The sequence below is a fragment of the Panthera tigris genome, chromosome A3, assembly GCF_018350195.1.
Source record: "Panthera tigris isolate Pti1 chromosome A3, P.tigris_Pti1_mat1.1, whole genome shotgun sequence".
Taxonomy (NCBI): Eukaryota; Metazoa; Chordata; class Mammalia; order Carnivora; family Felidae; genus Panthera; species Panthera tigris.
This window is the reverse complement of record NC_056662.1, coordinates 99398635-99412779: the sequence shown is the minus strand read 5'-3', so window position 1 is coordinate 99412779 and position 14145 is coordinate 99398635. Positions and strand designations below refer to the sequence as shown.

The following is a 14145-nucleotide window of genomic DNA, read 5'->3' as shown; positions in this document are numbered from 1 at the left end:
AAGTCAGGAGTTTCAAGTTCAGTGAAGGAAATGTAATTGCAGTGAAAAGGGAAAGCTTCACAAGTGGTGGAAATGTACTTAACAACTGGTAGGATATCAACAAATTGGAAAAGGCAGCCCACTAAAAGGAAGCCAAGGATGGGTAAAGAGGTCTCTAGGAATCAGAGAGTGTCAGGCGAAGCAGGAATCCAGAGAAAGCTGGCAAAAGGCTGCAGTCACGGAAGGGAGTTAAGACTCACTAGCAGTTGTTAGAATGGCTCCCAAAGGTCACAGCCTCCAGAACTACCTCCACTAATTTTCATAGGGACAGCCACGTAAGACCCACTTTCCCAAACCACAGTGACTCAGTCCAGGTAAAGAATGGCAAAGCAGTGTGGCAGAGGTGCCCAGGGTTCAGGATCTTGACGCTACATGGTCACATTCCAGATACTACAACAGAACTCACAAATCAGGTGTTTTGTAAACACTGAAGGAGATAACATAATTTAGTAAGTGATTTTCCAGTTATTTACAAAAGTAATTAGCACAGCGCCTGGCACACGTTAGGTATTCGATAAAGGGCAGACGCTGTTATTTCTACTGTTAAAACATCAAAGGTGCGGTTGTCACTAAGACTAGTGCTGTCCTCGTTAAAACGCAGTGGAGGCCTGTCGCCGACACGAGTGGAGGGTGAATGCCCCACCCCCACCCTCACTCCCAAGGAAAGGAAGTCGAGAGGAAAAGGAGAACGCAAGAGTGGAGCCCGCGTCCGGCCCAGCCCCGCGCACCTCGCACCTCCCGCTCAGGCTCGGAGTCCTCGTCAGCCTCGCGCTCCCGCTTCACTCGCACGGCCGGGACGACCGGCGTCGGGGCCTCGCGCGCGCTCACAGGCTCGACCTCCCGCTTCACACGCACTGGGCTGCCCCGGGAGCTCGGCGCCTCTGTCTCCCGCTCCCGATCTCGCTCCCGCTTGACGCGACCCGAGCTGCCCCTCGACTCGGACTCGCGCTTCCCGCGGGTGGAACCACGAGACTCACGCTTGGACCGACCGGACATTGCCACTACCGGCCGGGTCGTTCTGCGCAAGCTCAAAGCACGCCAGAGCGCGCGGCAGGCATCCAATCAGGAGCGGCGCTGTTAGCCAGCCCAGGGCTCTCTACGAGTCCGCATTGTGGACACATTTCCCCTGGAGAAACTTCTGGGAAGTGCTGCGCCTCTTGTGGTCCCTTTAGGTCTGGGCGGGGGCCTGAGAACACCATGCGGGCCTACTGCCACCTTTCCCAAAATTTGCAGCTGACACAGGGGGAACCTTTCATTGGTGTAGAAGCTGTTGGCTCGCCTCGGTGGTTCAGTCGGTTAAGCCTCTGACTCTCGATTTTGGCTCAGGTCATGATCCCACAGTGCTGGATGGAGCCCCACGGCGGGTTCTGCATGCTGAGAGCACAGAGCCTACTTGGGATTCTCTCCCTCTGTCTCTGCCCCTCCCGCCTTCAACTCCTGTGCTGCTGCTCTCTCTCTCAAAATAAATAAGTAAACCTCAAAAAAAAAAAAAAAAAAAGACTAGAAAACCAGTCCTGCATATTCTACAAGCGCTGAGTCCTTCTGCAGGGACAGTTAAGACATGGGTAGGGTGGGCTCAGGAGCTTCGCCGGCTGGAAGGGGTGTCCCGGTCCCCAGCAGTCTTCCTGGGGCTGCCTGGTGGCGGGGTGCTGCTCTGTGCCCTGCCAGGGCACTTACCTCCTCACAACCTCTTTTGAGGTAGATGCTCTCAGTTACCTTGTTCACAAATGAGAAAACTGAAGCACCGGAGCTCAATAGCTGAGGTCACGCAACTGGCGATGGGAGTTTCACAGCATTTTATCACACAAAAAGCAAAGGAAGACTCCACACCGAACGCTGAGTGGAGTCAGCGTTTGTGTTTTTCTGAATTTTCTGATGCATCAGCAGTAAGCCTAAGTCCTGTTTCCTATTGCTAATTTCACAAAGAAAAGCCCCGACGGAGAGTGGAAGCCGCGCATGCCCCATCCCAGCACCCGCGCAGGCAACTCCGCGCGCCGGGCCGCTCGGCCCGGCAGGCTCTTTCGGGGCGGGTCCAGGGCCGGGGGCCGGAAGTCGGGGTGCGAAGCTCGCCAGGCGGGAGGGCGGCCGTTGGGGCCGTTGATTCTCGGCGGCTCCGACCCCAAGGCTCCAGATGGAATCGACGCCGGATCCCGGGCCGGGACTCTGCTGCAAGCCGGGCGGGCGTCTGGACATGAGCCACGGCTTCGTGCACCACATCCGACGGAACCAACTCGCCCGGTACCGCCCCGCCCTGCCGCCGCCACCCCCAGCCTAGCTTGGCCCGGCAGTCTCTGACTCCCGCTCGGCTCCCCGCAGGGACGACTATGACAAGAAGGTGAAACAAGCAGCCAAGGAGAAGGCGAGGAAGCGGCACACGCCGGCGCCGACGCGGCCCCGAAAGCCCGACCTGCAGGTGTACCTGCCGCGACACCGAGGTGAGGCCGCCCACCCCGCCTGCCTCCTCCAGCCCGCGCGCTCTTTCGGCCCCCAGCCCTTAGCCTTTATGCGCTCTTTTCTTTAAATGGAAAAAAAAAACAAAAACAAAAACAAAAAAACACTTTTTATTCCCCAAGGCTCAGTTCATGTCGTCCCTTCCCGGAACCCCCACCTCGACGCTCCCCATTCTCCGCTCCCTGAATCTCCCTGAAAACAGGGAAGGCTCCATGGCCCCCAGTTAAGCATCACTATTACAGGAAATACCTGGGAGCCGGCAAGAAGTTGTTTGTCTACCGGTTTGCCCACCATGCTATACTTGAGAGTTCTCACTCCGTGACGGAGAGAAAGCTTGGCACAGCTGTACTTGACCAGGACATACTTGTGGAATGAAACTCAAAAGTCAGTATTTAAAATGTTTTTTTCTTTAAAGAAAAACAATAAAAGCCATTTCTCAAGCTTCCCAGATACCTAGAGATAACAGTACCTAACTTGGCACTAGATTTGTTTAGCATTACTAAATTTGTTTAGTGTTAGATCTTGGGTATGTTCATTCGTTTAGTTTTCATGGGATATCATAAGTCGGAAACTATTATCATTTGTTTCACAATCAGGAAAGAAGCACAGAGAGACTAAGTAACTTGCCCAAGATCTCAGAGCTAATAAATAGCAGAGCCTGTATTTGAACCCAGGCAGGGCTGTATCCACCTCTCCACTACTTTCCTGCGAAGGTACATTGTATATCTACTATGTGACTGTACATTGTATATCTACTGTGTGTGTGACAAGACTGCTGGCCCCAGAGCAAGGATACAAAGGTAAAGGAAACTACTGATTGGCAGCACACTTAATACATGCACACACATACAGGGTCCATAGGAAGATTGGGACTTTCTTTATGGTATGTTTTCATGTTTCATACATGTGGGCAGGGGCTCCAACAGCCCTCCCCTCTTCCCTCTCACTGTGATTCATCCCTCCAGATGGCTCTACCCACCCAAGCAATCCAGACTGTGAGGAATCCGGTGAAAGCAGCAGTAGTGGCAGCTCCGAGCCAGAGCCTTCTGGCCATCAGCTCTTCTGTTTAGAATATGAGGCAGACAGCGGAGAGGTCACCTCAGTTATCGTGTATCAGGTATGCCTCGTGGAAGCAGCTGCAGCCTGAAGGTCCTGGGCCATGCTAGAAATCACTGCCAGAGCCTCAGCCACTGTTTTCCTCAGGGCCAGTGGGAAGTGTCGGCTCCAGTTAGGAGCATAGACTGCTGGGTGATGTTTTGAGCACAACTCACACCTGTCACACAGTGATTCTCAGCGGGCAACAGGGAGGGCATGTGGCCCCCAGGTGAAAATCACTATTACAGGGGACACCTGGGAAATGACAGGCACTGGCAAGAAGCTATGAGTCAAATGGAGTTCTGTGAGAGTGTTGTCTAGGGACAGGGCAGGTCGCCTTTCCAGAAGAGGCCAGGCCCTGAGCTTCCCGACTCTTCCTCCACGTAGGACGATGATCCAGGAAGGGTGAGTGAGGAGGTGTCAGCACACACGCCTCTGGACCCACCCCTGCGAGAGGCCCTCAAGTTGCGCATCCAGGAGGAGATTGCAAAGCGCCAGAGCCGACATTGACCAGACTGAAGGCATTCTCACCAGGCTGGATTCACTGCCCAGGGAGCTCACTCCTGGTTTGGGGGTGCCAAGATCAGTTTGAACTGATCTCGAGACATACACATACACACACGCACACCGACACACCCCAAGCTGACACATCCATAGGAATAAGGTGTTGCAGAGACAAGCCTGGCCACCTCCTTTGCAGCCATTCTTTCTTGTATCTTGGCCCATTTGACCAGCCTAGTATTCTGGAATTCAAAAATTTTGTTTGGCTAGCTTGGTGTCCTGGAAGCAGAGATTCCAGGGAGAACTGAGGTTTATAATAGCTTGTGCTAACATGCTGCTTTCTTACTGAGGTCAGATGCCATAGGACACCTAGCTGCTGCACTCCACCCAGCTCACTGAACTGTGTTTGTTGCTTCATGGTTCCTTTGTTCCTAGCTTCTGCTCACTTCCATCCATGTTTTCCTAGGTCTTTTTTTTTTTTCAGCTGTTTCTTTGTTCTTTCCATTCTCTCCTCTTTTGGTCTCAGAATCCATGAGTTCCACCCTACCTCCCAATATGACTGTGCACCTCCCAACTGCTCAGGACTGTGGAGGTGGGGAGTTCTGCAGGTCTACCTTGTGGACAAGCTCTCCCACTTACTCTGATACCAGTGAAGTGGGAGATTTTCATTTTGCAGATTGCATGGCTTTTGCAGATTCCTCTCACACCCCCCTGCTTTGCACTGTCTAGATAGAGCTAGAAGATGATGGCAGAACCAAACTGCAGGGGTTCCCTGCAGCACAACCTGCCTTGGATATGGCTACAGGATTCCAGTTTTCAGCCTCCCCAGCTGTGAACAGACCATCCTCTGCTCAGGCTAGAGAGGGATCAGCAAAACAAGCGTGAAACGACTCTCCCAATGTGATATAACAGTCTTGAATGTACATACAAAGGGAAATTCAACATAAGCAATAATTGCCTATTGGGAGCCGTGGTTGCAAAAAAGAAGAAGAGGAGGAGGAGGAGGAAGAAGAAAAGGCCCAAAGGGCAGTAAAATGAGCCTCTTCCCTCTGCCCTTCCCCTGCCTCAGTCTTTTTCCTTTCCTATCTCCCAAGAGTATATAAACTGAGATCCTTAGACTAAAGATCCTAGGAATATCACTGCTTTCACCTCAGTGAACATTTTCCTTTATACAGGGTTAGGTTGAGATCTGAGAAGTCCACAAGACATCCTGTGCACTGCAGTTCCAAGCCACTTCAGATTTCCAGCAACTGACCTGACCTAAGTGACTTGAAGTATGGGGTTTAAGTGAGCCCATGAACACTAAGACTTCTTGAAACCAAAGTCCCCCTGCCCCGGGGGTTTCTCTACATCAGGGTCTCAAGATTAGTCTGGCCTTTCCATCTCAGCAGCTTTTCTCTTAAAGGACACCTGAGGGCACTGTTGGTTTGTGCCCTACACCCCTGAAAATCTACCGCCTCAGGAATGGGGCAAGGCAGCTACTTAAACTACATCATTAGAATCTAGCAAGCCACAGCTTGCAGTACCAGAGGAATTCTGGGAAGGTGAGTGAGGTGGATAAGTTAGGCCAAGGACCAGAAGGTTCCTGACCCATAGAGCTGGCCTAAGGTTAAATGCCTTAACTTGCCAGTCCTGGGCTCGGTTGTACTTTCAGAGGAGAAAGTCTGCCCTCTACTTAACTCAGCCTGGCTGGAAGTGCCTTTTGACTTCTAATGTTAACTACCCTCCAGAGCCTCCCAGGTCAGGGAGGCTGTGCCATACTCTATCCCCAATCTTCCTGCAGCTCAGAGGACTGGGGATTTTAGTCTTCCAGCTCTTCAACTGACCTTCCTACTTGGACATAGGATTTCACTGGAACTCTTAGGCTTCCTAGTCTGGAAATGCTTTTTGCATCTGTCTTCTCACAACTGGATGGCCTGTTTCACGGATTTATTACAGAATTTAGAAACAAGACCAGAAGAAGAGGTTGGGGGCATGGCACCTGAAATTTTAGCCTCCATTCCTGTTTGTGAGAAGGGAAGTGTGTACCTATTGTGACCTTTTATGTGTTTGTCATGTAATCCTCACACTCTCAGGTAAGAGACTCACAGGAACTTCTTGTTTGTGAGCTTTTTTCTTGAGGCATTTTGCTTATCAAGTGCATATAAAATATTTTCCACCCAAGAAAGCATCCTAACTCTTAGCTAATTTAAGCAACAGGACTAGAAACCACTAAGCCTGGTACTGAAATGAGAGGTTGTCCTCTAGGGGAGGCCTGTTGGTGATGCTGCTGCCACTGCTCCAGATGTGCCTGAAATGCTTCTCTGGTGATGGCCTTCTACCAGCTGACAGCCTTCTAGCTCAGGCTCTTTGCTTGTTGCCACCCCTCAGCAGGGCTCCATGATGGTACTGGCACCCTCTAGTGTATTCACCAGACTTGCCTCCAGACATCTTCCGGCAGTTTTCAAAAATCAGTGCTTCGCCATCAAGGAGCATGTTCCAGAGCATTTCCCATGGGCTCTAGAGATGTCACAGAAAGGTCTGCCATGGCTATTTGGTACAGTGGCAACCATGTCGGACTAACTGGAGCTTTCTGGCAGGCTGCTTCAGAATCAGTCCTAATTTGACTAGGTACTTTTTTGGCTGTCTGAAAAAAAAAGTCTGGGAGCCTCATAGACCTATCTCACGCCCCTGAATGTTCTTACCGAGGGTAGGCCTTGGAGTTTAAGGGTTTGTGTTTCCTGGGCCATGATGGCTGATATTATAAATAGAAGGAATCGAGTTTTTAGGGGCTTTCGGCTGTATAAGAGTAAACACTAGAGTTTGAGTTCTAGCCAGTTGGCAAGCATAGAAGTCTTTGAAGAATGTAATGCAAGAATGGAAAAGAAGAACGTAAAGCTTTTTGTACTGAGTGTAGGAGTCTGTGGAGCTTGGCCAGCCAGTAGGACCAATGTGGGCAATAACAAACACTTCTCCCTGTGGATGAGACTCTGAAAGGGGCATTCCACCTTCATGATCCACTCTGCAAGACACTGCCAACTAGAGATCAGCCCGTGGGGCTGGAAGAAACCGTTTGGGGTAGTGACTATCCAGCCTGCTGTGCATTTGCCAGGATGCGTGGATAGTAGAGTAGTGGATCCCCAGCCGGTTCCCAAGTGTAACTGAGGCCCTTGCATATAGGAAGAGGAAGGAGGACAATTCTCTTCCTACCTCTGAGCCTTCTGGGAGAATCAGCATGGAATGTTGACAATTATTTGAAACATTTTAAGCTCCCTCATTGAATTCTGCCCTGTCCCTGAGAAATCAGATGGCCAAGACGCCATAGGCACGTACCCCAAATTTCTCCAGTAGTTAGAGTGACGCTAGAAGTAAAAACCTGAGTAAATGGCTCCTTTGCCTTCTCAGTGCCACCAGATGAGAGGTTGGTTGCTCAACTGGTTGAGTTGTGGTGTTAAATGTGTAACAAGCCATCTGTTCTTCTGTTTCCTCATTTCCAATGTTTCTGCTGTGTGGATGGATTAATGAAGTGAAGTGTGCAAATTATTTGAAAATCCTGGAAGAAAGGTACTTTTCAAAAACAGTATTCTTTTTGAGCAATAAACTTAACTATTTTTACAGCACTGTTTTTGCCAAGAGTTTTGAAATCGCTTGTGTACATAAGAGAAGTACAGATTAAATGCCTGCCCTAAAGTCATTCAGCACCACCAAATCAGCACTTGAAATCTCATCTCTTGCTTTGCCTTGACTATTTTAAGAACTGTCCTGGTTGGAGCATAACAACTAGACTCACGTAGCATTAAAGCTAGAAGGGACTATTAAAGATGTCTGGTCCCACTTGTTTTCTGATAAGTGACTCCTCCCTACCGACTACACACAAAGAGCCCTTCTGTCATAGGGAGTCCTGTCTTGGGGTAATTCTACTTTCGGGATTACTGAGATTGTCATATTAAGCCAAAATCTGTCTCGGTCACAGTTCTAGAGTGCTTGTCTTACCTCTACTTTACATTAGAACAGCCAGTTTAGGACCTAAGTAGCTTCTCAGGTCTTCCCATGATAACGGTTGGACAGCAACTCAAACCCAGCTCAACTGAGTGTAGTTAAGTGTTGACTAAGACTTGCAAAACTTCCAATGAGGTAGGAAATGCTGAGGTTTCACAGTACCGTTGGGCAGGTGAAAAGAAGGTGTCTGCTCCAATGGGAACACACCTGGGCAGGAAGGTGGTGCTTCTCTGTGAATTAGCAAGAGGCACCTCTGTATTCTGGGGCACAGAACATGGCGCCCAGAAAGTGGACTGTATTTTATACCCCACTAGTCCATTCAGCCAGTGATTTCATTGTACAGTGATTTCTCTGCACAGCCATACTTATTGGCCCTGCTTTAACTACTTGTCCTGCTGCAATTCAGAAAAGGGCTCTCCCACAGATTTCCTGTTTCTATTTTTACCTTCCACTGGGTCAAAAAAAAGGTTGCTCCTTCAAGCCCTTTCCCAGTATATCTCCATTTTCCCCACAGTACAGGGCCCCTGTTTCTGCACATTACCTTTGACTCACCAGTGCTGCCACACCTAAGCTTCCCCTGTTCCTGGCAGTCTGGGCCTCTGTTCCCTTTGGCTATGTGAGAAAGAAGTATTCCCACTCTTTTTTTTATCATGAAAAGAATGTCCAGGAAGGCACCCTTGGCCTGTACATTTTGGTGAAGCCAATGGTAATTTATTCCCACGCTATCCTGTTTCCTCTTCCCAGATTGCTCTGGGTCTCCAGCCTGCCTCTCTTACCAACACCTGGCCATGTGTGACCATGGATATCTACTATCTCCGTGGCCTTGTTTCGAGTAAGCGCTCATCAGTCGGGAAACATGACACTGACAGTACTTTGTGTACTTGTACCTTGAAAATAAAAAGTATCTGGGGGCGCCTGGATGGGCCAGTCGGTTGGGCGTCCAACTTCAGCTCAGGTCATGATCTCAGCGGTCCCAAGTTCGAGCTCCGCATCGGACTCTGTGCTGACAGCTCGGAGCCTGCAGCCTGTTTCGGATTCTGTGTCTCCCTCTCTGTCCTCATACTGCCCTTCCCACACTCATACTCTGTCTCTCTCAAAAATAAACATTAAAAAAAAAAAAAAGTATCTGATGAAAGTAGCCCTCCTCCAGGGTTTGCTGGGCGGAGGGGAAGCATAAGCCAAATCCAAGGCGCTTGAAACTTAACAGCCAAGGTTTTGTGCTCGCTTCTCCGCGGACCCACCTCGCCCAGAACAGAGAGGCAGGCCCGGCCACATTGAGGGAGGCTCCCGGAAGTCTCACTGCCGGACAGTCCAGGCTGCAAAAATGTGCCCAGCGGCGAAGGGAGGCTTCCTCCAGCCTTGTAGGCGATGGCAATCACAGCGATGCAGCCCCGGAGCTTCCCGCCTCCCGAAGCTTCCACCGCAGGAACAGGGTACGCGGGACTGTCGGCATCTCGGAGTCAGAGCCTCCACCCGAGTCCCTCGGCGCTCAGGTTCCCCGAAGTCGGGGCGCCATCCACGCTTGCACCGGAGCGCGGGCGCGGGGGCTCGGGAGTTGTAGTCTCCGGCCCGGCGCGGGGCGGCGCGGACTCCACGTCCCGGCGGGCGGCGCGGCGCTGCCCGGGCGACAGGGGCGGGGCCGCTCGGCCCTTTAAACCTTCCAGGGCTGCTCCGAGGGCCGCAGCCAGAGACCATACCAAGCGTGGCCGAGCAGGGAGCGGAGGCGGCGGGGCTCTCCAGGGAGGTGCGTACTGGGCCCCTGGGGAGGCTCGAGTCCCCGGCTCCCGGGGCGCTTTCCGTGCGCCCACGCGGGCGGGGGCCGAGCCGCGCTTCCTGCGCGAACCCACCTCTCCCCCGGGGCGCCGGCGGTCAGGTGGTTGCCTGCGCGTGGCTGCCGCTCCGCCGGGACCGGCACCCGCTCTCAGGCTCTCCTCGGCGCGGCCCCCTCGACTGCCCTAACCGCACCCTTCCCCCAGCCCGGTCCCGCAGGCGAGGGAGCGCGACTCCCTCCCCAGATGTTACGGCCCCGCCTGAGTGCCTGGGCCCACCGGTGGCTTTCGGGTGGAACGCGGAGGCCCCCGGGGGATGCCAGAAGGTGTCCACGTGTTGGCGTGGGCTCAGCCCAAAATGTAGGCCCTCGGAGCCCCAGCAGAAGCTGTGAATCAGGTGTTGACCACCTTCTGCCCACCACCGGCCTTGGCCAGTCACTGGGCCCTGGACTTTGACCTGTCTCTCTCCACCAGGCTTGGGCCGCTGATGGTTTTGGCGAAGTACCCTAAGGTAGCTGGGCCGGCCCCCTCTTTCCCACCTACCTCTTGCCCTTCCCCCCACACCACCACCACCCTGGCTCCCCTCCCTCATGACCGCCTGGATCCTCCTTCCTGTCAGCTTGTCAGCATTCTCTATCACTGGCCTATGGACTGTGTGAGTAAATAGAGGGAAGGGGGAAGACAACGGGGGACAGAATGGGCCCAGGCTGAGGAGGATAGGGCCCAGCCAGGACCCAACAGGAGCTTGATGGCACACACAGAGCCCCTTGTCCTGTGCACGCTCTGGGGTGGTACCCAGGATCACTCTAGCTGTCTCCAAAGCCTGGCCTGGTGCCTGGGCACAGAGCTACTTCGGGCGAGCTGGCACCGATGCTGTCCGGTATGGTGACCCTGACATACTTCTAGCCAGGGACACCCCGAGGTCCTCTAGTTTGAGGCCATGCTATTCTGATGTGGTGTCAGTTCTCAGGCCACCCCAACTTGAGTCCCCAACAAGGACAATGAGGCTGAATGGGGACAGAAGAGTCAAGAGAGAAGAGTCAGTAGGGGGGAAAGCTGGGCTGGGAGGGTCACGGGTGTGAGGTGACAGTTCTGCTCCCGCAGGTATGCCATGGCCGTGATGAACCGCCACGCATGCCCTGTGGAGAACTGGTATGGCGCACTCTGCAGACAGCCTCCCTCCAAAGCTCCCTTCATCTCTGCTCCCTCTTGGGTCGGGGCTGTTGTGAGCAAGCCAGTTGGAGACCCTGGCCCTCACTGCTCTTAGCTGACACTGGCAATGCCTGCCCCTCCCCAGGCATGACTTCAAGCCCATCCACCTGTTTCCCACCATCCCTTCACCCCTTTGGCATCTGTCTCAGTCCAGTTCTGGGAGGTGGGCTCTCCTGCCCCTGCCAAGAGAATACTGGGAGGGTAGTCTCTGAGAAGCCGGAGGGTACAGGCTGGGAGAACCCCTTTCCCCCAGTCTACTCTCTGTCCTGCCTGCCAGGTCCTACAACGAGTCCTGCTCTCCTGACCCCGCTGAACAAGGGGGCCCCAAGACTTGCTGCACCCTGGATGATGTCCCCCTCATCAGGTAAGGCCTGGACTCTGGGCAGGTAAGGGAGACCCCAGCCCCTCAAACCCCTATCCCTGGGTCTCAGAAATACTAAGTATATTAAAAGCACTTAATAACAATACTACTTGCCAATCACTGTGTGCCAGGCCCTGTGCTGAATGCTTTATGCGCAGAACACCATTTAATCCTGACATTGAGGCAGCTATCGTTCTCACTGTTTTATAGGCAAGGAAACAGACTGTTATGTCATCCGTCCAGGTCACACAGCTAGTAAGTGGAGGCACCTGGATTTAAGCTGAAGCCCTCTGATTGCCCAGCCCAGTTCTGGCCCAAGGAAAGCCAGACTGGCTGCAGACCTTGACAGTCTCAGGGAGTCCAAGGAGTCTTGGGCTCTGCCCAGCAATCCTGGGCACTCCCTTACCCATCACACACATGTGCTCTGCTTTGGGGGAGGGCCCAGCCTGCAGCCAGTTGTTTATAGAACACAACTGGCCCTTCTCCTAAATCAGTGGCTTGCTGCTAAGGAACAGGCACGGTTAAAGCAAGAGACAGATGGGCCAGAATGGGGGTGCTAGTGCTCCTGCTCCTCTCTCACTCTGTCCTTGCCCCCCCCCCCTCAGCAAGTGTGGCACATATCCCCCAGAGAGCTGCCTCTTCAGCCTCATTGGCAACATGGGTGCTTTCATGGGTGAGTTGTGCCCTCAGCCCCCCCTAGCCAGCCCAGCCCAATCCAACCCACTCCCCCACCCCCCTCCCAGAAGGGCCCAGGAAGCCCTTGCCTAGTGCGGCCCACCCCACCAAGGGCTAAGGCAAGAGGAGTCACATCTCTCCTGTTCTTGAACAAGGGCCAAAGTGTCTCACACAGCCACCCTGCTGGCTGGAGGCTGAGGACACCCAGTTCACCACCTGCCCTTCTATTCCCTTTTGGCCCTCAGACCAGAGTGGGGGGCAGGGGCAGAGGCCGGGGCAGTTGGTGGGCTGGCTGGGCCAGGATGGGGTGGGAGGAGAGCACCAGTGCTGGCCCCACCTGTGCTGTCTTCCCCCAGTGGCTCTGATCTGCCTGCTGCGCTACGGGCAGCTCCTGGAGCAGAGTCGTCATTCCTGGGTCAACACCACAACACTCATCACAGGCTGCACCAACGCTGCGGGCCTTGTGGTGGTCGGCAACTTCCAGGTGTGCCCGCCTGCCTGCCTCTTGAACTTTCACGAACGGGTGTCCTCAGCTGAAGGTTGCCCCAAGCTACAGAGACAGCCCTACAAGGCTGAGGGTGGGGATAGGGGGTTCTGAGAGGGAAAGGGGATGGGGGTGGAGGAGGTAGGGCTGCTTCACAGATGGGTGCTTTCTCCGGACCAGGTGGATCATGCTAAGTCTCTGCACTACATCGGAACTGGTGTGGCCTTCTCCGCCGGGCTGCTCTTTGTCTGCCTGCACTGTGCCCTCTGCTACCACGGGGCCACCGCCCCCCAGGACCTGGCTATGGCCTACGTGCGGATTGTGCTGGCAGCCATCGCCTTTGTCACCCTGATCCTCAGTATCCTTCCAGGACAGGGCAGCCAGGAACTAATCCTCTATCTCAGCCTTTCCCCACCCAAGACCTGGGGTGGGGGGTGGGGGGCGTTGTGGGGTTGGAGGAGAGCTTGGTACACATATATCCAGAAAATACTGCCTGGTGTGGTTTCCTACTTACCCTCCCAGGAGGTGAGACCTGGCTCTTGGCCCCAGCCTAGTTATCTATCTAGGAAGGTAGGAGTGTCAACAGGCTTCCACACATCCTACTGAACATTTCCTTAGCCCCATTCCAGGTGCGGTCTTCTTTATGCACGAGAGCTCTCAGCTGCAGCATGGGGCAGCCCTGTGCGAGTGGGTGTTTGTCATTGACATCCTCATTTTCTACGGCACTTTCAGCTATGAGTTCGGAGCAGTGTCGTCAGAGACGCTGGTGGCTGCGCTGCAGCCTGCCCCTGGCCGGGCCGCCAAGTCCTCTGGAAGCGGTCGCACCTCCACTCACCTCACCTGTGCCCCCGAAAGCATCGCCATGATCTGAGGTCTGCGGAGGGTGGCCGGGCCAGCCTCACCAGCTCCCCACCTCATAACTTTGCATTTATTTTGTACCAAAAATGGTTTTGAGGAAGTGTTGTCGGGATATAGGCTTCCTTGCTGCTGGAGCAGTGGCCATCCCACACCCACCCGTGCCACGGAGGAACAGGCCCGGCAGGTGCCTGGGCTGCACACAACCTACTCCCTTACTCTGCACTGTTGTTTTTATGTTCAAAGGTCACATATTCTTATTTCACCCAGCCAGCCCTTCAGGTGCCTTCTACTCCCCAGTGCCGAAGCCAAACCACTGGGGTTTCCTGCTGCAGGAATTGGGGGCTGGGAACAGCAAGAAGGATAGAATTTGGGGTGGAGGGATAGGCACTCCTTAGACTGTGGGAAGGCCCACTTTGGGGCCCACTGAGCTGCACTGGGATTCTTCACTCTGCCCTTTTCTTTCTTTCGGGCAAATAACACAGCAGAACCATGTGGGTATTTTAGTACTTTTATATATATATACATATATATATATATATATATATATATATATATATATATATCTATTAAAAGAATTCTAATTTGCATGTTTGTAGTCTGTTCTGAAGAGTCAAGAGAGAGACTAACCCAGGTTGGCTTTCCCTAGGCAAAGGATGGGCAAAATCTCCTGCCCCCAGAAAGAGTCCTGAGTGGCCACTGCTCTTTGAGAACAGGGCTGCCAA

The 14145-nt window shown here is 53.3% G+C and overlaps 3 protein-coding genes across 9 annotated transcripts in view; 2 read left to right on the top strand and 1 right to left on the bottom strand.

The window, feature by feature from the left end:
• Positions 1–1064, bottom strand: part of USP39 (ubiquitin specific peptidase 39) — a 29601-nt gene extending 28537 nt beyond the window's left edge. The window contains exon 1 of one of the 2 annotated variants that reach the window (XM_007082297.3): positions 768–1064. In XM_007082297.3, coding sequence (XP_007082359.2) covers positions 768–1035 — 268 coding nt within the window. In that variant the 5' untranslated portion in view covers positions 1036–1064. The remainder of the gene's footprint in view (positions 1–767) is intronic. The other variant, XM_042981879.1, reaches the window with a different exon arrangement.
• Positions 1065–2070: 1006 nt separating this feature from the next.
• Positions 2071–7685, top strand: CA3H2orf68 (chromosome A3 C2orf68 homolog). Its single transcript, XM_007082296.2, has 4 exons — positions 2071–2277; positions 2356–2474; positions 3456–3607; positions 3973–7685. The coding sequence occupies exons 1-4, from the start codon at positions 2171–2173 to the stop codon at positions 4093–4095; spliced, it is 501 nt and encodes a 166-aa protein (XP_007082358.1). The 5' UTR covers positions 2071–2170; the 3' UTR covers positions 4096–7685.
• Positions 7686–9193: 1508 nt separating this feature from the next.
• TMEM150A (transmembrane protein 150A) lies at positions 9194–13930 on the top strand. 6 transcript variants are annotated; one of them, XM_015537603.2, is made up of 7 exons: positions 9825–10344; positions 10938–10985; positions 11323–11409; positions 12012–12079; positions 12438–12565; positions 12746–12923; positions 13195–13930. In XM_015537603.2, the coding sequence occupies exons 2-7, from the start codon at positions 10945–10947 to the stop codon at positions 13434–13436; spliced, it is 744 nt and encodes a 247-aa protein (XP_015393089.2). In that variant the 5' UTR covers positions 9825–10344; positions 10938–10944; the 3' UTR covers positions 13437–13930. The 6 variants fall into 6 exon arrangements, with proteins under 6 accessions (XP_042837808.1, XP_042837806.1, XP_042837809.1 ...); XM_042981876.1 differs by having other exon boundaries at positions 9827–10488; XM_042981874.1 differs by lacking the exon at positions 12012–12079 and adding an exon at positions 9194–9808 and having other exon boundaries at positions 10308–10344; positions 10938–11409.
• The last annotated feature ends 215 nt before the right edge of the window (positions 13931–14145 follow it).